Source organism: Mustelus asterias, unplaced genomic scaffold (genome assembly GCF_964213995.1).
Source record: "Mustelus asterias unplaced genomic scaffold, sMusAst1.hap1.1 HAP1_SCAFFOLD_415, whole genome shotgun sequence".
Classification (NCBI taxonomy): Eukaryota; Metazoa; Chordata; class Chondrichthyes; order Carcharhiniformes; family Triakidae; genus Mustelus; species Mustelus asterias.
In genome coordinates, this window is record NW_027590370.1 from 1 (window position 1) to 23,802 (window position 23,802).

Below are 23,802 nucleotides of genomic sequence, written 5' to 3' on the forward strand. Positions count from 1 at the left end.
TTGTGTCATCTGCAAACTTGCTAATTCCCACCCCCCACATAGTAATCAATGTCATTTATATAAATAACAAATAATAGTGGACCGAACACAGATCCTTGCGGTACGCCACTGGACACTGCTTTCCAATCACTAAAGCAGCCTTCTGTCATCACCCTCTGTCTTCTACATCTGAGCCAAGTTTGAATCCATGTTATTAAATTACCCTGTATTCCATGTGAATTTACCTTCTTTACAAGTTTCAGACGTGGGACTTTGTTAAAGGCTTTGTTGAAATCCGTATAAACTACATTGACTGCACTACCCTTGTCAACACACTTGGTCACCTCCTCAAAAAATTCAATCAAATTTGTTAGGCGTGACCTCACTCTGACAAAGCCATGTTGTCTATCCCAGATCAAGCTTTGCCTCTCCAAGTGGAGATAGATGCTATCCTTCAGAAGTTTCTCTAATAGTTTCCCTACCACTGACGTGAGACTCACTGGTCTGTATTTCCCTGGTTTATCTCTACAACCCTTCTGAAATAGCGGAACCACATTAACTGTTCTCCAGTGGTCTGACACCTTCCCCGTGGCCAGAGAGGAATTGAAAATCTAGGTCAGAGCCCCTGCAATTTCCTCTGTTGCCTCCCACAGCAGCCTAGGCACAATTCATCTGGACCTGGAGATTTATCCACTTTTAAGGCTGCCAACACCTTCAATACCTTGTCCTTCCCTATGTCAATTTGCTCAAGAGCCTCACAGTCTCTCTCCCTGAATTCCATATCATCATCCTCATTTTCTTGGGTGAAGACAGATGTGAAGTATTCATTCAACAGTCTACCAATGTCCTCTGGATGCATCTACAATTTGCTCCCTACATCCCTAATAGGCTTTCCCTGGTTATCCTCTTCCCATTGATGTACTTATAGGATATCTTGGGATTTTCCTTACTTTTACCAGCCAAAGCTTTCTCATATTCCCTCTTTGCATTCCTAATTGTGTTATTAAACTCCATCCTGCACTTTCTATACCTCCACTGATTTGCTCCCCTTGTATTTTATGAAGGCCTTTTTTTGCCTTCTCATTGTATCCTGAATATCTCTGGTCATCCATGGTTCTCTGGACATGTTATTCCTACCTATCACCCTAGCAGGAACATGCTGGGTTTGCACCCTCCCCATTTCCTTTTTGAATGCCCCCACTGCTCTTTTGCAGATTTTCCCATTAGCAACTGCTCCCAGTCTACCTTGGCCAGATCATGTCTTATTTTACTAAAATGAGCTCTTCCCCCCAATCCAAAATTACTTTTGCAGCTTGTCTATTTCCTTGTCCATGACAAGCTTACATTGTACCGTGTTGTGATCGCTATCACTAAAATGCTCCCCCAACACCACCTTAACCACCCTGCCCAGCTTCATTCTCCAGAATCAGGTCCAGCACAGCTCCTTCCCTTGTTGGACCCTCCACATATTGGTTTCAAGAAATCCACTCCATCGAAACCTTCAACACTATATATATCCCAGTTAATGTCGGGAAAGTTGAAATCACCGAATATAATAACCCTTTTTTATTGTTTTTACACACCTCCACAAACTGAGCACATATTTGCTCATCAATATCCCCCTGACTATCTGGGGGGTCTATAATCAATACTTAACAATGTGGCTGCCCCTTTTTTATTCTTAAGCTCTACCTGCAAAGCTTCATTTGATGCCCCCTCCAAAATATCATCCCTCCTTACTACAATAACAGTAAGGTACTGTTGAAAACATGTCTTCAAATCCCTCGACACAGCTGCTGATTGGATTAAACACAACAATGCAACAGTAAGAGGTAACAGGGATTATTGAAACTACTGACCTTTTCTGGGGCAACTACATCCCAATGGAATGCTTTCATCTTCTTCAGACTACTTCTCGATTTCTTCGGTAGGAGTGGAGGAGGTGCAGGAATAGCTGGTGCCGGTAGTGGAGGAGGTGCAGGACGAACTGGTGCCGGTAGTAGAGGTGGCACAGGACTAGCTGGTGATGAAAATGGAGGAGGTACAGGACTAGCTGATGCCAGTAGGTGGGAGGGAGGTAGAGTTGGATCTGGAAGATGAGGGATGACAAGGGGAAGAGCGAACCTCTCTGAAGGTGATTCTACAGTCGCTTTCTTAACTGCTGAAGTGACATCCATTCCTTTTCCCTCCTCTGCCTCTTCTTCTGCATCTTTCTGTGCAACCCTTTCTAAAGGTGATTCTACAGTGATTTTCTTAACTGCTGAAGTAAGTCCGGTTCTTGCTTCCCCCTCTGCCTCTTTTCCTGCATCTTTCTGTGCAACCCTTTCTAAAGGTGATTCTACAGTGGTTTTCTTAACTGCTGAAGTAAGTCCTGTTCTTGCTTCCCCCTCTGCCTCTTTTTCTGCATCCTCTTTTTGTTCTTCTTCGTCTTCCTGTTTTGAGTCTGTAGGTGAATCAGGTCGTTTTAACATGGTTTGATCAGTAGGCTCCTTTGTGGATGGTACATTTGATAAAACATCAAGCAAGTTATTTTCCAAAAGAAGTTGTGATTGTGATAAACGCTTCCAGTGCAGACAGCACTTATCAATAGCATCAATCCACTCATCCCGGCATTTGGCTAAATCTTCTGTATGTTGCAACTGGTCAGCGACTGGTATTCGGAATCTAAGATTAGGAAAAAATGAATGAACTATTATGTGCATCAAAGTCGCATAAACATTTCTTGAAAGAAATAGCTTCAGAATGACGTGCCCTAGTTATATGGTGACTTACGCATATTTGAGATATCTGGAGGCCTAGTATAGAAAGTGTGAGAAGTTATGTTTCAGATATACAAAGCTATAGTTAGATCACACTTAGGATATAAGAGCAGTTCAAGGCGTCACATTTTAATAAAAATATGGTGGCCTTGGAGGCAGTACAAGCTACCAGAATGATACGAGGACTTCAAGGGCCAAAAACTAGGAGAAGAATTGCACAAAGAGGGTTGTATTCCCTGACATTTAGAAGATTGAGGGGTGATATGATCAATGTTTTTCAATATATTAATGGGAACTGATGGGGATGGTAGGGGCCGTTACAATGGTTTTCTTGCTGTGTTTAAAACCATTCTTCCCCTCAAGTAGCCAGACAAAGTAATAGTGGTTCAAGATGATTTATTTAAAAAAAACTATAGCTACAGGACTCTGAATGAAATCATTCAGACCGTTCAGAATGAAAAATTCAGAAATACATAGGCAATTAAGGTCTCAGCTTCGATTACAAGTAATGAATATATACCAATAAAAAGAACAGGAGTTGTCTCCATCCAATCATAAAAGATTACATCATATGAAAGTACAGTTTTTAAAATCAATCAATCACCTTTTCCCTGCTTAATTATAATATCCAACTGACGTGAGGTTTTTACTTGCCTCAACTGAGTATTGTTTTCCCCTATCTTTAGGCATTCCAACTGCGTCTGGTCATTAGAACATGGATCACTCCCTTTTCCAATGCATGATTTAAAGGCCTTCTCCCAGCATAGTATCTTTCTCTCTTCGTTATCTGAAGGTCAGGTATCTGGAACTAGCTGCTCACCATTTTGCTGTTAAACATTGGGGGGAATTTTACCATTTTGAGTCCAAGTGCCGGATCTGGCGTCAAATAGATCCGCGCCTGGAATCCTCTTTGCAGCCCCTGGAGGGGGGTTCCACTGCCTGTCTGCGGCCGATGCCTCCTGGCACCATCACTGGTACACTACCAGCCACAGGTTACTCTTCCCTGCAGGTGCAAGAGAATGGGAGAGATGGATGTGGCTGGTAGTGAACCAGCGATGGTGCCAGGAGGGATCGGCCGCAGACTGGCAGCGGAACACCCACGACCAGAGGATGAGACATCAGACCTCCTCCCCTCCAGGGGATGATCGGTCACACCCTCTCCCCTCCCACACCCCTACCCCCCACAGGGAAGAGACGTCACACCCCCTCTCCACCCCCCCCCCCCAGGGGATGATCAGTCACACCTGCTCCCCTCCCACAGCTCCTCCCCCCCCCCATCACGGGATGAGACGTCACACCCCCTCCCCTCTTCCCACCACCCCCCCACCCCCGACCAGAGGATGACCTGGGTCAGGGAGCTGTTGCAGTCTCTGACACCACTCTTCGGAGGCTGCAGCGGCGACTTCAGACTTTTATTTTGCAGGTCGGTAACAGCGCGGACGCGGATCGGACCAGAAGACGGTAAAGTGGGATTTGGCAGTAGAGTTGGGTGCATGGTTCATTAAGTCGATTTAACTGCATGCAAATGCATTTAAATCGTCGGGCTGCCCGATTCGGGTGCAGGCCGGACCCGCGCCCGAATCAGGTGTCGGTAAAGGTGCGATCTGCTCAGATTCGGGTGCAGATTGCGTTAAAGGCCCAACGCCCAACTTTACCGCGATTTCGCGCCCGTTTTGGTAAAATCAGGCCCATTGTGTAGGCTTTTCTGATTTGTCTCTGTTAACCCTTTCACTGGGCACAGTTATTAATGTGACTTATTTTCCTCCATAAATATTAGAATGGGTGCTAATTCCCCTCGGGGTTGATAGAGAGAAGCTACTTCTGCTGGTTGAGAAGTCGAGGACTAAGGGACATAGACTAAAACTGGGCCTGTCAGAACTAAAGTTAGGGAACACTTCTACTCACAAAGGGTGCTATAAATTTGGGATTCTCTTCCGCAAATGGCAAATCATGCTGGATCCATTGTTAATTTTAAATCAGCATATAAATAGTAGGTTAATTTTGGATTGTGTCTGAAGGCAGACACAATTCTTATGACATACTGGGTTGATGTACCGGGTTTGAGTATTTTGGGCCACAACAAAAAAAAGTAAGAAAATGAAAACACATGGTGGCACAATGGTTAGCACTGCTGCCTCACTGTGCCAGGGACCCGGGTTCAATTCCGGCCTCGGGTCACTGTCTGTGTGGAGTTTGCACCTTCTCTCCGTGGGTTTCCTCCGGTTTCCTCCCACAGTCCAAAGATGTGTGGGTTAGGTTGATTGGCCGTGCTAAATTGCCCATTCATGTCAGGGGATTAGCAGGGTAAACACACAGGGTTACGGGGATAGGGCCTTGGTGGGATTGTTGTCAGTGCAGGCTCAATGGGCTGAATGGCCTCCTTCTGCACTGTATGAAAACCAGGAGTACAGCAAAACAGGATGTAGACTCACTTCCTGTGTTCCTAAATGAATTAATGCTCGATCTTCACTCGCAGCAAAGCTAGCTTTGGTTTCAAATATTGCTATTTCCACTCTGATGAGTATAATACACACCAAGGGAAAATTTTAATGTCGGCTATGGGGTCTTACCCATCAGCTAAACAACTGGCAGGAGCCTGCATCACTTCTGTTGGACAAGGCCTGCTGGAATTAAATTCTCATCAGATCCTTCCTCCTGAGAGCTATTATCCTCTCTCCCATGCCTGTCAGATCAAACAGAAGTGGTGGCAGCACCACCAGAGGCTGAGAAACCCAAGCCATCAGTGAGGGTGGGATGGGGGCCGCAAGGAGTGCTGACTAGGGGAGGGGGAGGAGGTCAGGAGAAAGGGTAGGGGGATGGTTCTCAGTGGGCCCTCCTACTTCTCAATGTTAGGTCCCCCGATCAGCGAACGACTGTGTTTGAACAGGTCGCCCCCTTCCCCCACTATAAGTATTGAATATTTCCCTCAAATGTGAATTTAATGTCATTTTCAGAACATCTTCCTGCAGACTGAGGCAGTCACTGAAACTGTCTACACAATGTTACAAATAACTAATGGGATATTTTTCTGTCAAGTTAACAATATTGCACAATGCTGATAAAGTAAAATTTGTACTCTCAGGTTTGTTTAACAGTCACAGTGGGATCATCTATAGAGTGCATACAAATTAACACTGCATTATATTGCTGCTGCTCTTAATATTCATACTGCATATATATCGGACAATATTTGTAACCAGATGCCACCAGTAAGCATCATCATTTTACTGGGACCTTACTGTGATTGTTTGGAGAATTGACTAGTGAATCTTGAAAGGGGGAAAATATCATGCATGATTGAGAGAGGAGGTTTGAAACGGGAGGGGAGAATAAGGGACCAGAAACAGGAAAAGCACCAGGGTTCTTGATGCACTCAGCAGTTTTGTTCAATGTTCTAATACACACTCAGTAGAATCTTGCTGAAAAAAAGACACAATTTGTTGAAGCTTTTCGTCTTGCACTCATCAGGACATTTTGCAAGAATACAAATCCAACGGAAGTAACACATTTCTACTGTAAAAGAGAGTGCTAATTGGCTCGCAAGTGGACTCTGATTGGTTCAGGTGTTGCCATAGAGAACGCACCATTTGATGATGACTGACAGCTCACTGCCCAGCATTGATTTAAATTTAAACCAAGCAGCTTGACTCTGATTGGTCAAAGCACTGCCCTAAGAATTTGTTTAGCTGAAACAGGTGCAATGTGTGTACGTGTTCTTTCTGTCTGCAAAGAACAGGATCTTGTGTATTAATATATGTAGCTTCTGGTACACGCAAATGCACCACACTGCGAGGCAATTTTAAATTGATTGTCAGTACACATTCTTAGCACACTGAGGATTATTTAGCAATATTGCCTTACTCAGTGTTTTGAGATTTGGAAGCACGGGCTGGTCTGTACCTTGCCTGTCATGAGCAGCAGAAAGAACATGCTATTTAGTATGATCTGCCAGTATTTGAGATGTTCAGTCTACATACCTAGCATCAGGCTGGCATTGAAATTCATATGCGCCATTTACTACTTTAATATTTTTAGTTAATCACAGATGGCCACAGTTGGAATTTTTCTTTCTCATTGGAAAGTGTTTATTCTGTATATTCTGAAATATCCCTTTAAATGTCTGTCACTAATGATCAATCCCTTAAGCATGTTTTCCAGTTCACTTTAGTTGGCTCATCTTTCATTCCCTCATAATTGCCTTTATTTAAAGTTAAAATACTAGTCTTGGATGCACTCTTCTCTCCCTCAAACTGAATGTAAATTCAAGCACATTATAGTCGCTGCTACGTAAATGTGCATTCACAATGAGGTTATCAATTAATCCTATCTCATTGCACAATACCAGGTCCAGTATAGTCTGTCCTCTGGTTGCCTCCAGAATGTCCTCTAAGAAACTATCCCAAAAATATTCTATGAACTCCTTTGCCCATCTGATTCTTCCAATCTTTATGCAGATTAAAATCCCCCACGATTATTACAGTACCTTCTGACAAGCTCCCATTACCTCTTCTTTTATACTCTGTTCTACTACGTAGTCACGATTGAGGGGCCTGTACACCACTCCCACAAGTGTCCTCTTGCCTTTATAGTTTTTCATCTCAAACCTCACTGTCTCTACATCCTGATTGCCCGAACTTAGGTCATCCCTCTCTAATATGCTAATATTAACAGATCTACCCATCCAACTTCCTGTCCTTCCTATATGTCACTCTTCAAGGTACAAGAGCCTGATTGCCTACATCCCAGGGTACTAAACGAAGTGGCCATAGAAACAGAGGATGTATTGGTTGTCATCTTCCAAAATTCTGTCGATTCTGGATTGGAGTGTGACAAATGTAATCCTGCTATTTAAAAAAGGAGGGAGAAAACAGAGAATTACAGACCAGTTAGCTTAACATCAGTAATAGGGAAAATGTTAGAGTTTATTATAAAAGATGAGATAACAGGACAGTTAAGAGAATGTCAACAGGATTAGACAAAATGAACATCGATTTGTGAAAGGAAAATTATGTTTAGCAAATCTACTGGAGTTTTTTAAGGACGTAACTAGTAGAAAAGATAAAGGTGAGCCAGTGGATGTGGTGCATTTGGATTTTCAGAAAGCTTTTGAAAAAATTTAGTGAGGAGGGAAATACATGGCAGATGCAGTTTAACATGGAAAAATGAAGTTACCAACTTCAGGCGGAGAAACAGAATGGCAGACTATTACTTAAATGGTGAGAGACTGGGAAATGTACAAAGGGATCCGAGTGTGCTAGTACACCAGTCAGCAAGCATGCAGGTACAGCAAGCAATTAGGAAGGCAAATGGTATGTTGGCCTTCATTGCAAGAGGACTTGAGTACAGGAGCAAGGATGTCTTACTGCAGCTGTATAGGGCGTTTGTGAGCACACACCTGGAGCATTGTGTGCAGTTTTCGTCTCCTTATCTAAGAAAAGATAAACTTGCCATAGAGGGAATGCAGCAAAGGCTCACCAGGCTGATTCCTGGAATGGCAAGATTGTCATACGAGGAGAGATTGGATCGACTGGGCCTTTATTAGCTAGAATTTAGAAGAATGAGAGGTGACCCATTGAAGTGTATAAAATTCTGACAGGGCTAGACAGACTGGATGCAGGGATGTTGTTTCCTTTGGCTGTGGGGGGGTCACAGTCTCAGGATACAAGGTAGACCATTTAGGACTGAGGAGAAATCTCTTCACTCGGAGGGTGGTGACCCTGTGGAATTCTCTACCACAGAAGGCAGTGGAGGCCAAATCACTAAATATATTTAAGATGGAAATAGATTTCTAGACACTAAAGGTGTCAAGGAGTATAGGGAGAGAGGTGAAGTTTTGTGCTGAGAAATAGGATCAGCTATGATTATGTTGAATAACAGAGCAGGCTCGAAGGACCAAATGGTCCTGTTCCTAATTTCTATGTTTATAATATTCAGGCCCCAATCTATATCATCTCGTAGCCATGTCTCTGTAATAACTTTCAGATCATACGTACTAATTTCTATTTATCTTATCAGTTCTTCTGTTTTGATTCAAATGCTATGCGCATTTGGATACAAAGCCTGAAGTTTTGTCCTTTTAATAACTTTGTAATATCTGGCCTTGTCTGCTGATTTACTGTTAGATTTGTCCTATCTGTCCCTTCCTGTCATGGTCTGTTTATCATTTCCCATATTCGTTCCTTTCTCGCTTACCTTGTCTCTCTGGATATCACTCATGTTTCTACTGTATAGGAGCAGCGTGAAACAGCTAGATTCACCTGGTGCTCATTATTTTTGTGATACCTTGCCCTTCCAGAGTAATCTGGAACTTTTCAGGGCCTTAGGCCCGTTCATGAGTTTGCGCTTTATACAGCACAAAATGATCTGATCAGGGTAGCCATTATCTCGCAGGATGTCCTCAATGTGCCCAAGCTTGCCTGGCGAGCTATTGGTTCATGTCCTAATTACAAGATTGCCAAGAAGGCCAATCTTTTAGTGTGTGGAATTGTAAAAATCCAAACGTGTATATTGACCAGTGAAGGTAGGCATGCGGTAGACTGTGGCAGCGAACTCCCTAGTCGATTTCTCAACTAGAATGTCAAGGAAAGGGAGTTAATTTGACTGCTGCATTTCAAAGGTGAATTTGAGCTTGGGAAGATATGTAAGGAAATTATTACATGCAGCCATGGATTTGAACCTAGCAAACGTATCAACCACATCAGAAATATGCAAGAGGTAGGAGGTTAGGTGTCATTCCATCAAAGACAAGTTTCTCATGAAAACCAACAAAGATGTTTGAGAGAGCTGGCCGAGAGGGGATCCCATGGCAACACCATCTATTTGGGCATTCATGGTGTCACCATGATATAGAATATTCACCATGTTCCACTGAAAGAACCCAGAGAAATTTGCACTGTAGAATTACATCATGGCGATCTAGATCCCTAGCACTGCATGAATCATTACTTATTGAGCTTATGGACTCAACAACTTGTACAGCCGAGTTCAGTTTTAACAACACCATGTAAGCTTAAATGGATGATATTGCTGTGGGATCCCCCTTGTGCTGAAGTTTTATACCACAGAATTATATTTTAAAAATTGAATTCTCCAAAGAACTGTTCATATATATTCCCTTTGGAGATAGTGTCATTTTCAAGTTTTTGTCAAAAGGTGGTGCTGTTAAACAGTCATCCAAGTTTTATTCAATTGTCTGTCCAAAGTGGCCTAACACTGTCTCCTAAAATGTTTGAAGCCACATTGGGTAAAGTATGTGAACTGCAGTAAGGCATCTTTGATCAGGAATAATCTTTAGTGCTGGAATATCAGAGAGTCAGAATCATACAGCACAGAAACAGGCCCTTCGGTCCACCATGTCCATGCCAACCATCAAATTCCATCTCTACTGGTCCCATTTACCAGCATTTGGTTCACAGCCTACTATACATTGGTGATCTAAGGGCTTGTTCAGGTGCTTCTTAAATGTTGTGAGAATATCTGCCTCCGTCCCCCCTCTCAAGCAGCATGCTCCAAATTTCCACCACCCTCTAGATGAAGAGATTTTTTCCTCACATCCTCTCTAAACCACTGACTCCTCACCTTAGGTCTATGCTCTCTAGTCTTAGACACCTCTGATGTGGAGATGCCAGCGTTGGACTGGGGTAAACACAGTAAGAAGTCTAACAACACCAGGTTAAAGTCCAACAGGTTTATTTGGTAGCAAATGCCACGAGCTTTCGGAGCGTGCTGCTCTTTCGTCAGGTGGAGTGGGAGATGTGCTCACAAACAGGGCATACAGAGACACAAACTCAAGTTACAGAATGATGATTGGAATGCTAAATCAATGCTAATATAGCTAATCAAGTCTTAAAGGTACAGACAATGTGAGTGGAGAGAGCATTAAGCACAGGTTAAAGAAATGTGTATTGTCTCCAGACAGGACAGCTAGTGAGATTTTGCAAGTCCAGGGGTTACAGATAGTGTGACATGAACCCAAGATCCCGGTTTAGGCCGTCCTCATGTGTGCGGAACTTGGCTATCAGTTTCTGTTCAGCGACCCTGCGGTGTCGTGAAGGCCGCCTTGGAGAACGCTTACCCGAAGATCAGAGGCTGAATGCCCGTGACCGCTGAAGTGCTCCCCAACAGGAAGAGAACAGTCTTGCCTGGTGATTGTCGAGCGGTGTTCATTCATCCGTTGTCGAGGCGTCTGCATGGTTTCCCCAATGTACCATGCCTCGGGACATCCTTTCTTGCAGCGTATCAGGTAGACAACCAGGTTGGCCGAGTTGCAAGTGTATGTACCGTGTACCTGGTGGATGGTGTTCTCACGTGAGATGATGGCATCCGTGTCGATGATCCGGCATGTCTTGCAGAGGTTGCTGTGGCAGGGTTGTGTGGTGTCGTGGTCACTGTTCTCCTGAAGGCTGGGTAGTTTGCTGCGGACAATGGTCTGTTTGAGGTTGTGTGGCTGTTTGAAGGCAAGAAGTGGGGGTGTGGGGATGGCCTTGGCGAGATGTTCGTCTTCATCGATGACATGTTGAATGTTCCAGAGGAGATGTCGTAGCTTCTACGCTCCGGGGAAGTACTGGACGACGAAGGGTACTCTGTCAACCGTGTCCCGTGTTTGTTTTCTGAGGTCGTCGGTGCGGTTTTTCGCTGTGGTGCGTCGGAACTGCCATGGGGAAAAGATTCTTACAATCCACCCTATCTATGCCTCTCATAATTTTGTATACCTCTATTAGATCCCCCCTCATCCTCCTCCGCTCCAGGGAAAACAAACTCAGCCTATCCAGTCTCTTCTCAGAGCTGAAACTTGCCATCCCAGACAACCTGGTGAATTTCCTCTACACCCTCTCCAGTGCAATGATGTCCTTCTGACAGTGTGGCGACCAGAACTGCACAGAATACTCCATCTGTAGCCTAACCAATGTTTTGTAAAGCTGTACTGAGACCTCCCTGCTGGGAGTGAATCAAAGAGTATAAACAGCAATGAAGAGTATGGAATAAAATCAGAAAATACTAGGAATACTCAGCGGTCCTGGCAGCATCCGTAGAGAGAGAAACAGAGTTAACTTTTCGAGTGCGTATGACTTCTCTTCAGAACTTAAAGAGTATGAAGACAACTTTAACTGAAACACTGTCATTGAAACAAGGTGATGAGAGTTTGAGTGCTTTGCAAGTTTCATCAATTCAAACTGAAACTTTATAGTGCAGTTTAAGTGGGGGAGGAGCTCCAGTTACTCTGCACCTTCAAGAATAGACGCTACATGTGGCTGAAGCTTAGAGAAAACGGGACGAGATTCCTCAAACTTCAATAAATGGATTAGATTTCTCGTGAATGAAAGTATTAGTCTTGACAGGAACCTCATTGAAATGATGGGTACTCTAATACCCGTTCTAGTTATTGAACATTTCTGTATGGGAGCACACTGAAACTATCGACAGTATCTTAAAACCATCACTCCTAATTTCCAGAAAGGGATTACCATCTCCTCAGTGGATATGGCCATATCCATGCAGTAACCTTTTATTGTACTCAGTACACAGCAACAGAACCAACAGGTCAAGGACTTAACTAATACAAAAATAAAATGCTAGACAGCGCACAAGTCTGTTGACCTCATGCAGCACTTGGTTCCCTCATTTGTCCCATTAGGGCCAATGTATCCAGTTTCTATTCAGTAGAATGCATTTTAAAATTCTCTAATGCCTCCTTTAGTAGGATCGAACATAGCTGGGAGTAAAATGTTACTCTGGAGAGCTCTGAGCAGAAAATGATTGCCGCTGACTTTATCAATATGGTTTATCAATGTGGCACACACAAAATAAAAGTCACTTACAAGTAGCAGTTTTTCTTTGTGATCACAGTGAAGGATCTGTTTCCCACCTCCTTGTGTACGCTTGCGTTACCATCTGACAAGTAAATCACATTCGGAGTTAAGCCCAACTGCTCGCTCACGTCACCAAGACTGAGGCGCTGAAAAGATAGTTCTCCTTTACGCAACTGCACATAGTATCTGAAACAAGGTAAAAAAGGATATACAAGATGAAGAGCATTTTCTCTTTTAAAAAAGGACAATAGAATTCCATTTGGTGTATTGGCATCAACGTCTTAACCACCACATTACGCAGTATATAACTGACAATTCAAAGTGTTTTGCTGCACTACAAATTACAATTGCCACACAGTTTTAATTAAGCAGTATAAATAACATTGGAAAATGGGAATTTAGTGCTTAATTTGAATTATTAGATAATTGTAATTGGACCCGTTTGAATTAATTAGACAGTAAATGCTTTAGTGAACTCTTGTGATACAATCTAAGCACTGCAATACAGCACTGACAAAGTAGAACCGCTTTTGGCTTATTCGATGGCAACAAACTAAATACTGCAATTCAGCACTGACAAAGTAGGACCTTTTTAGGCTTATTGGATGGTAACAATAGAACATAGGTTAAGGAAGCTGCATTGGATGTACAGAAACTTATGGGACTCATCAAATGTTTGAACACATCTAAACAGCATTGAAGGAATGAATTGGAGAGCCATTGGCCACCATTTTGTTTCATCCAGCCAACGCATTTTGTTTTCCTATGCTTATCCCAAGGACAGGCGAGGTAGGCACAGCAATATCTACCAGGTTGACACCTGTGTTTGAATCCCAGGGGCATCCCAGGGGCAGTGGGCCACAGATGCTTGGTTTCCTAGGCAGCGCTGAACGAGATCAGCTGATGTTTACAAACTTCAAATCGCTAACTATGCCCCTGCACAGCTGTTCGGATGGAGCTCAAAAAGGTTGCTGAAAGCACAGGTTTGGAAAGATTTGAGTGCTGTAACAGGCTTCCAAGAACACCTCAAACCCAACACAGTTTTGTTCACCAATCTTTATGCACCAAGGAATTTTTTGACCAAGTATTATGCTCAGAAAAGTGAGACACTGGCATGGAGTAACTTTAGCATGTTTCACAATGAGGTGGAGATGGACTGAGATGGGCACAGTAAGAAGTCTCACAACACCAAGTTAAAGTCCAACTGGTTTATTTGGAATCATAAGCTTTTGGAAATCTGAAAGCTCATGATTCCAAATAAACCTATTCGACTTTCACCTGGTGATGCTTCACAATAGCATGTGTAGAACACTTTGGTTCAGAAGATGATCAACCAGTCCATCCAAGTGTTATCAAATTTGTCCCATTCCTCTACTTCTACCCATAGCCCTGCAATCTTTTTATTTTCAAGAATATCACACATCAATCTTGGAAAATGCCAGCGAGGACTCAAAAATGAACTACTCATACGTTAGTTCTTTTTTAGTATTTCCATAATACAATGATTTACTGAACTGGGTTACTTCTCGCTCCCCACTGAACGGTATATTGTAGTTGAATAGAATTTGGATACTGCAAACTTTCCAGATGGAGAACCTTCAGTCCACATCTGTAATTGTTCTTTAGGTTGTATAATGAAGGCAATAAACTCACAAACTGAGTTTACACTGAGAGTTTCAAAAGGTCTTTAGGCTGGCGAGAATTGTAAATTTCCTTCTTTGAGGCATCTTTTCAGAACTAGACTGACTTGCCTGCAACAATATAGCCGGAATTTTCTGGCTGGTCACACCGGCGGGATTCTCTGGTCCTGCTGCAGTGAACACGGATTTGGCTAAGCGCTAAATTCTCCGGGCTAGTTTGCAGCAGCGACGAGACGTGAACAGCCGGATAATTCCACCCGATGTCTTCCCAGGTAACATAGGGATAGAGGGAAGACACTCTATCCCAGTCCTGAATCCTAGTCCTGTTCCACTACTCAATGTGATCACGCCTGAACTGTACCACAACTCCCTTTAACTGCCTAAGTTTCAAAATCCCGATTTCCGCATTTAACAAAAATATGTCGACTGTAATCTTGAAAGCTCCACCTATCCAAGCATCCACAGACTTTTGAAGGGGAGAATTCCAGATTCCTACCATCCATTCAGTGAAAAAAAATTCTGATTTTTCCCTTGAATGGCCTAGTTCTAATTTTAAGATTATGCTCCCTCAATCTTTATCTGTATCTGGCCTATCAAATCCTTTTCTCCTTTTAGCTACCTCAATCAGATCAACCCATAATCTTCTATACTCACCAAATTTGGGCAAGTGAACAAAAGCAAGCATTTTGATCTCGACTGATGCTCTAATGGTTACACAATCTCAGAAGCTATGGGTTGACCTTTGAGCCCTTACTTGGGTCAGAAACATAGGTGGTCAGGAGCTAAAAATAGCCCCGCCACTGGCATGCCACCTCCAAATTTCTTCCTGCCTATGGGTTAGGTCATTACAGAGGCAGGACGAGGGCGAAAGGGCTATCATGCAGTGGGTAGCCAAAACAGCTCAATAAGAACCAATTGAGGTCAATTAAAAGGTGGCTGTCTGGGACTTTCCAGTCAGCTTGCAAATTTTCACAGGTCTCTAAGGCCTGTTTAGATACCTGGAGGCAGCTTTCCATCAGTACCCACCTTGCCTGCCTGCATTCAGGCCACCATGTACAGTACACCCTCCCCTTCCACACCCAACATATACAAGTGATGGCCTGGCTGCAAGATCCATTATTTTAAAATTGAAAAAATTGGAGAGAGAGACCACCTCCACTTAGCGTCTATTTCAACTGGCTTTTCCTTTGGAGTCGTATGACCACTGCTTGGGCCTCCAGCTTCAAGATTTCACCTCCTCAATCGGATAGCCACCCTGTCTCTGGGCCAAATAAGGCGGTGCCCCAAGAACATCACAAAGAGTAACTACTTGTGCCCAACCAGGGCTGTGTTCAAAACTCTGCAACAGTCCCGAACTCGTCTCCTACCCTTGGGAGAAAAAAATCTGCCCCATTGTTTTCCATTTGCCACAGGTTTTAAATCTGTTACATCCAAGGATAATTTATATAAAATATATGTGGTTTGTGTTGGGCCCGAGTGAAAGAGGCAATGACATTTTATTAGCCATTAGAATCATAGAATCAGACAATGCAGAAGAGGCCTTTCGGCCCACTGAGTCTGCACTGATGCGAGAGAAACACCTGACCTCCCACCTAATCCCATTTCCCAGCATTTGGTCCATAGCCTTGAATGTTATGACATGCCAAATGCGCATCCAGGTACTTTTCAAACACCTTCCCAGCCAGAACATTCCAGACCATCCCCACCTCTGGATAAAAAAGTATTTCCTCACATCCCTCGTAAACCTCCTGCCCCTCACCTTGTGTCCTCTTGTGACTGACCTTTCAACTAAGGGGAATAGCTACTCCCTATCCACTCTGTCCTTGCTCCTCATAATCTTGAACACTTCAATCAGGTCGCCCCTCAGTCTTATCTGCTCCAATGTAAACAACTATCCAACCTCTCTTCATAACTTAAAAGTTCCATCCCTGGCAGCATCCTGGTGAATCTCCCCTGCACCCTCTCCAGTGCAATCACATCCTTCCTAAAATGTGACAATCAGAATTGCACACAGTACTCTAGCTGTGGACTCACCAAAATTCTATACAACTCCAACATGACTTCCCTGCTTTTGTAATCTATGCCTCGATTGATAGAGGTAAGTGTCCCATACGTATTTTTCACCACCCTACTAACATGCCCTTCCATCTTCAGAGATCTATGGACAAACACGCCAAGGTCCCTTTATTCCACAGAACTACCAAGTGTCATGTCATTTATTGAATACTTCCTTGTCAAACTACTCCTTCCAAAGTTTGTCACCTCACAATTTTCAGGGTTAAATTCAAGGTTAAAAGTCAAAGAAATGCGATGTTATTTGGCTGGAGATGCTTTCTTGTGGAAATCCCGTTAGACAGGAGATCTTATGCCCAGCTCAACTGAATCCCAACAATCTAGGCCAACCTGATTCAAATCTTATAGATACGTAGTTCCCAACATATGCAACTAAGGCATCAATGTGCCCTCCCACAAGGATTGTGAAATAATGTAAATTAGGTATCTGTATGTAAACTCTTGATACAGTAATTTTTACAAATGTTTAAAATGTTTTTCTTTATAATCACCAAAATGTGTACATAACCATTCGCAGGTGATGGCCTAGTGGTATTATCACTACTTAATCCAGAAACTCAGTTAATGTTCTGGGGACCCGGGTTCGAATCCCTCCATGGCAGTTGGTGGCATTTGAATTCAATAAAATATCTGGAATTAAGAATCTACTAATGACCATGAAACCATTGTCGATTGTCGGAAAAACCCATTTGGTTCACTAATGTTCTTTAGGGAAGGAAATCTGCCATCCTTACCTGGTCTGGTCTACATGGGACTCCAGGGCCACAGCAATGTGGTTGACTCTCAATTGCCCTTCAAGGACAACTAGGGGTGGGCAATAAATATTGGCCAACCAGTGACGCCCATGTCCTACGAATGAATTTAAAAATCTATAGGTGGCATTTCCCACCTTCTTAAAAGCTGTGCAAACGCACAGTCTATTTAAAGTTAAAATGCTCACACTCTTCCTGCACCATCTGGACTGTATTGTAGTGCCTTCATTCCTCTTAACCCAAAATCTAATCTCAATGAGAGAGATTATGGATAAGGGATAACCCAAAACAGAGGATCTATTCCATTCATGTCTTTCAGGTAGGTTGCATGACTCCTCATCATGTTGACTGCCTCAGGCTAATTTGGGATCTGCCCTAATTCTACGAGATTAATTCAGGACAGCTCAATATTAAATACAATAAGCAAGTGTTCACTTTACAACTGGCAATGGTCCATTAAGCCTCATGTGAAACTGTTAAACTGATCATGGGCAACCACACATAATGTTATGAATCATGCTTTAGAATAGTTCACACACAGTAAAATACAATTTATTACTGAGGGCAGTGTGTTAACGTTAAATGATTTTCTGGAATAAAAAGAACAGATGACTTCTATTCTTTTGCACATTAGAACTAACACTGAATGGCAGTTTAGACATTCAAAATATATTTCATCCTTTTCTGGGCACTTAAAAGAAAAAGTTTGAGCAACTGACATCAAAACAGCATTTGACCAAGTGTGGCATCAAGGTGCCCAAAGAAAACTGGAATCAATGTGAATCAAGGGGGAAAACTCTCCACTGGTTAGAGTCATACCTGGCACAAAGAAAGGTGATTGTGGTTGCTGGAGGCCTATCATCTCAGTCCCAGGACGCTGCTATGGGAGTTCCTCAGGGTACCTGGACAACATTCAGGCTTGGGCTGTTAAGTGGCAAGTAACATTCTCACCATACCAGGCAATGACTCTCTCCAACAAGAAAGAAGCTAGACATCTCCCCTTGACATTCAATGGCATTACCATCTCTGAATCCTCCATTATCAACATCCTAGGGATTACCATTAACCACAAACTGAACTGGACTGTCATCTAATACTACATTATAAATTCTACAAGAACAAGTCAGAGGCTGGGAGTTCCTTGGCCAGTAGCTCACCTCTCAACATCCGGAAGCCTGTCCACTATCTACAAGACACAAATCGGGAGTATAATGGAATAGTCTCTACTTGCCTGGATGAGTGCAGCACCAGCAGTGCACAAGAATCTTGACATGATCCAAAACAAAGCAGCCTGTTTGAGGAACACCCCAGCCATCACCTTAACCATTCACTCCAATGCTGGCTTTCACTGCAGCTTTGTAGCAGTAGTGTGCACCATTGACAAGATGCACTGCACCAACCTGCCAAGGCTCCTTCGTCAGCAACACGTAACCTCAACACCAGAGCAGTAGCTGCATGGGAACACCACTACCTGCAAGTTTCCCTTCATGTCATGCTCCATCCTGACTTGGATCTATACCTCCATTCCTTCACTGTCACGTCAGAACCCTGGAACAACCCCCCAAACAGCATTGTGAGTGGACTCAGAATCATAGAAACCCTACAGTGCAGAAGAGGCTATTTGGCCCATCGAGTCTGCACCGACCACAATCCCACCCAGGCCCTACCCCCATATCCCTACATATTTACCTGCTAATCCCTCTAACCTACGCATCTCAGGACTCTAAGGGGCAATTTTTTTTTAAGCACGGCCAATGCACCTAACCAGCACATCTTTTGGACTGTGGGAGGAAACCGGTGCACCCGGGGGAAACCCACGCAGACACGAGGAGAATGTGCAAACTCCACACAGACAGTGACCCAAGCCGGGAATCGAACCCAGGTCCCTGGAGCTGTGAAGCAGCAGTGCTAACCACTGTGCTACCGTGCCGCCCAAAAACGATTTCCACCGAGGACGCCAGAAGCCGCAGTCACGGGTAAACACGTGGCCAGTACAGGGATTGAACCCGCGACCGTGGCGTTATCAGCACCATGTTCTAACCACCTGAGCTAACCGGCCCACTGGACTACTCCTCAAGGACTATAGCAGTTCAAGATAGTGGCTCACTGCACTTGCTAGGGATGGGCAGTAAATGCTGGCTTTCCCAATGACATCCATACACCATGAACTCATTTTTAAATTAGCATTCCAGACACTGGGTAGCATTCTCCAATCTCATCCATAGCGGGACCTGTTGCGAGCAAGAATGGAAAATTTGGCATTCCAGCCAAAACTCCATTCACTCTTAGCAGTACTGGAAAATCCCAGCTGCACACGAGGAAAGAAGATTTTGGCCATTATTAACAAATTCCAGTCTGCATTAGAACCTTAAGTTTAAGAGTAGGGGGATAATATTTACAAATTTCTTCAAAATTTAACAAATAAAATTTGGGGAAGATTGTAAGAAAGCAAAACGCATATGATTAAGTGGTCTAGAGGTAGCTTACGGGGAACATTTAAATATCATCAGATAAGCCTAACTCGAACTGGCTACGACAAGAGCCAATATAAATAGAAACAGCACTTCTAAAAGAGAAAGGCTACAGATAACAGTGTTCAATTGGGAATTATTTGTTAGTGGCTACAATTGCTACATAACTGATTGCTTAACAGACCCAGAAGGGTGGAACTGGAATGAAAATCATTTGATAGTGAGCTTCAGAAAATCTGAATTTTGCAGAGTACCACATTACATACAAGAAAAAAGCAAAAATCATAATATGAAAACCAAAGCTTTGTATCCACTTCCTGCGCACCACCACGCATCCTTGATTTGCAGATTTTTGCCATAATTTGCTGTACAGATTTACAAAAGACAGGAGAAGGCAGAAGGCAAGCTGCAATGGAAAACTAATGGTGTTACCTAGAGGAAGAGACCATTTGAAAGGTTTGGATATATTTACACTTGTTATACTCAGTTAGGAAGATGGACAATGAGTGATTAGCATGTATATCGTTAAAAATTGGAAATTAACTGTCATAGATAGATAGATAGTAGATACTGAGAGTCTGTTTCTGTCGCCTGGAGATTCTAAGGGTGGAATCCTGAGCCCCGACACTCTGTGCGAGGGACTGCCGACAAGATTGCAATTTCTGATTTTCCCCGCCCGTCGTCAGTGATGTAGTCAGCCTGATTTTAATAAATAAATTAACTAGATCCCTCGCCACACGATCGCTCCTCACAGTATAATCATACCTTGCTGAAGGGACGTCACAAGATTCTCGACGGGTTTTTAAAAGCATAAACCTGCTGAGGGATACCTCTGGGTGTGCAAAGGTACGTACAGCTGCCAATGTAAAGGTTGGCATTGACAGGTTCCCAGTCAGGGTGCAGTGCCAAGGCCGGACCCTCGTAGGAGCCTCATGGACTGGGTTGGGTGGGGATTCATTTATGGGGAGAGGGAAAGCAGTCACAGAGCAGGGAGGAGGATGAAATGCCATTGATCATTGTGGCAGGAGGGGAGGAGGGGGGTTGGTGTTCACTGAAATCCCGCCGATAATTGTGGGGGATGAGGGTGGTTCAGAGCCCTTGATACCTCCATGGTTGGGAGGGGGGGGGGGGGGGGGGGAAGGATAGTTTATTTTTATTTCTGATTGGGTGCCCTTTAAAGCTGGTGTTTTGGTCTATGAGGAGTCTGTTGTCTGCTCCAGGAATCTCAGCCCCCTCTGAGTGACGGCGTACGCCCACACTCTTGTTTCTTTAAATAGGCTCAAAATCTAGAAAGAAAACTGGTCTGTGCAACTGGAGAGCTTCACACCAGTTTTCTGACTGAGCCTGACACTTTGCCAAATTCTGGCAAGATCGCCCCCTAGGGATTCATTTTTTCAGAATAAGTTATTTAAAGTTTAGTTATTAGTCACAAGTACATTCACACTGCAATGAAGTTACTGTGAAAATCCCCTAGCTCAGCCATTTCAGACCATGATCAAAAAAAGGGAATACTGGCATTTATACAGCACTTTTCATAGGCAACAGACACCCAAAAGTGCTTTACAGACAATGAATTACTTTTGAAGTGTAGTCTCTGTTGTAAAGTAGGCAATCCAACTGCACACTGCAAACGCCCACAAACAGCCATGTGATATAGACAGGGTGTTAGCTGTGACTTTGGCTGAGGATTAAAATATTATAGTAAGAGTTTTAACAACACCAGGTTAAAGTCCAACAGGATGATTTTGTAGCAAATGCCATTAGCTTTCGGAGCCCTGCTCCTTCGTCAGATGAAGTGGATATCTGCTCCCAAACAAGGCACACAGAGACACAAAATCAATTTACAGAATACTGATTAGAATGCGAATCTTTACAGCTAATCAAGTCTTTAAGATACAGACAATGTGAGTGGAGGGAGCATTAATCACAGGTTAAAAAAATGTGTATTGTCTCCAGACAGGACAGCCAGTGAGATTCTGCAAGTCCAGGAGGCAAGCTGTGGGGGTTACCGATAGTGTGACATGAACCCAAGATCCCGGTTTAGGCCGTCCTCATGTATGCGGAACTTGGCTATCAGTTTCTGCTCAGCAACTCTGCGCTGTCGTGTGTCGTGAAGGCCGCCTTGGAGAAAGCTTACCCAAAGATCAGAGACTGAATGCCCGTGACCGCTGAAGTGCTCCCCAACAGGAAGAGAACAGTCTTGCCTGGTGATTGTCGAGCAGTGTTCATTCATCCGTTGTCGTAGCGTCTGCATGGTTTCCCCAATGTACCATGCCTCGGGACATCCTTTCCTGCAGTGTATCAGGTAGACAACGTTGGCCGAGTTGCAAGAGTAGGTATTGTGTACCTGGTAGATGGTGTTCTCAAGTCAGATGATGGCATCCATGTCGATGATCCGGCACATCTTGCAGAGGTTGCTGTGGCAGGGTTGTGTGGTGTTGTGTTCACTGTTCTCCTGAAGGCTGGGTAGTTTGCTGCGGACAATGGTCTGTTTGAGGTTGTGCGGTTGTTTGAAGGCAAGAAGTGGGGGTGTGGGGATGGCCTTGGTGAGGTGTTCATCTTCATCAATGACATGTTGAAGGCTCCGGAGGAGATGCCGTAGCTTCTCCGCTCCGGGGAAGTACTGGACGACGAAGGGTACTCTGTCCACCGTGTCCCGTGTTTGTCTTCTGAGGAGGTCGGTGCGGTTTTTCGTTGTAGCGCATCGGAACTGTTGATCAATACACATTTCACAGACAATACACATTTCTTTAACCTGTGCCTAATGCTCCCTCCACTCACATGGTCTGTATCTTTAAGACTTGATTAGCTGTAAAGATTCGCATTCTAATCAGTATTCTGTAAATTGATTTTGTGTCTCTGTGTGCCTTGTTTGGGAGCAGATATCCACTCCATCTGACAAAGGAGCAGGGCTCCGAAAGCTAATGGCATTTGCTACCAAAGAAACCTGTTGGACTTTAACCTGGTGTTGTTAAAACTCTTACTGTGTTTACCCCAGTCCAACGCCGGCATCTCCACATCATGATTAAAATATTAGCCAAGATATGGGGGATAACCGCCCTGCTCTTCTTCCAAATAGTGTCCTGGGATCTCTTCCTTCCACCCAAGCAGACAGATGGGTCTCAGTTTAAGATCCAACACGGCTTTGTCCAAGGCAGATCATGTCTTACGAGCCTAATTGAATTTTTTGAAGATGTAACTAGACACATAGACGAGGGAAGAGCGGTAGATGTAGTTTATATGGATTTCAGCAAGGCGGTTGATAAGGTGCCCCATGCAAGGCTCATTGAGTAAGTGAAGGGGCATGGGATACAAGGGAACATTGCTTGGTGGATTCAGAACTGGCTTGCCCGCAGAAGGCAAAGAGTGGTTGTAGATGGGTCTTTTTCAGCATGGAGGTCGGTCACCAGTGGAGTGCCCCAGGGATCTGTTCTGGGACCCTTGCTCTTTGTGATTTTTATAAATGACCTGGATGAGGAAGTGGAAGGATGGGTTGTCAAGTTTGCTGACGACACAAAGGTTGGTGGGGTTGTGGATAGTGTAGAGGGATGTCAGCAGTTGCAACGAGACATAGATAAGATGCAAGACTGGGCGGAGGAGCGGCAGATGGCCTTCAACCCAGATAAGTGTGTGGTGGTTCATTTTGGCAGGTCGAATAGGATGAAAGAATATAATATTAAGGGTAAGACGCTTGGCAGTGTGGAAGATCAGAAGGATCTTGGGGTCCCGGTTCATAGGACGCTCAAAGCGACATCGCAGGTAGAGGCTGTGGTTAAGAAGGCGTATGGAATACTGGCCTTCATCAATAAAGGAATTGAGTTTAGAAATCGGGAGATAATGCTGCAGCTGTATAGGACCCTGGTCAGACCCCACCTGGAGTACTGTGCCCAGTTCTGGTCGCCTCATTACAGAAAGGATGTGGAAGCCATAGAAAGGGTGCAGAGGAGATTTACAAGGATGTTGCCTGGATTAGGTGGCATGCCTTATGAGGATAGGTTGAGAAAGCTAGTTTTTTTCTCCTTGGAGAGGCGAAGGATGAGGGGTGATCTGATAGAGGTGTATAAGATGTTGAGGGGTATTGATAGAGTGGATTCTCAGAGGCTTTTACCCAGGGCTGAAATGGTTGCCACAAGAGGTCACAGGTTTAGGGTGCTGGGGAGTAGGTACAGAGGAGATGTTAGGGATAGGTTTTTCACTCAGAGGGTGGTGGGTGCGTGGAATCGGCTGCCAGTAGTGGTGGTGCAGGCGGATTCGATAGGGTCTTTTAAGAGACTTTTGGATAAGTTCATGGAAGTTAGTAAGATAGAGGGTTATAGGTA

The 23,802-nt window shown here is 43.9% G+C and overlaps 1 protein-coding gene and 1 non-coding gene across 2 annotated transcripts in view; both read right to left on the reverse strand.

The window, feature by feature from the left end:
• Nucleotides 1-1,838: 1,838 nt before the first annotated feature.
• The window catches only part of LOC144486614 (uncharacterized), a gene marked incomplete at its 3' end in the record, with an annotated part of 66,510 nt that continues 44,546 nt past the window's right edge, over nucleotides 1,839-23,802 (reverse strand). The window contains exons 8-9 of the mRNA XM_078204660.1: nucleotides 12,557-12,733; nucleotides 1,839-2,643 (exon numbers count right to left, since the gene is read on the reverse strand). Of these exons, the coding sequence (XP_078060786.1) occupies nucleotides 1,839-2,643; nucleotides 12,557-12,733 (982 nt within the window). The remainder of the gene's footprint in view (nucleotides 2,644-12,556; nucleotides 12,734-23,802) is intronic.
• On the reverse strand, nucleotides 18,998-19,071 carry trnai-gau (transfer RNA isoleucine (anticodon GAU)). Its single transcript has one exon. It is a non-coding gene; the product is annotated as a tRNA-Ile (tRNA).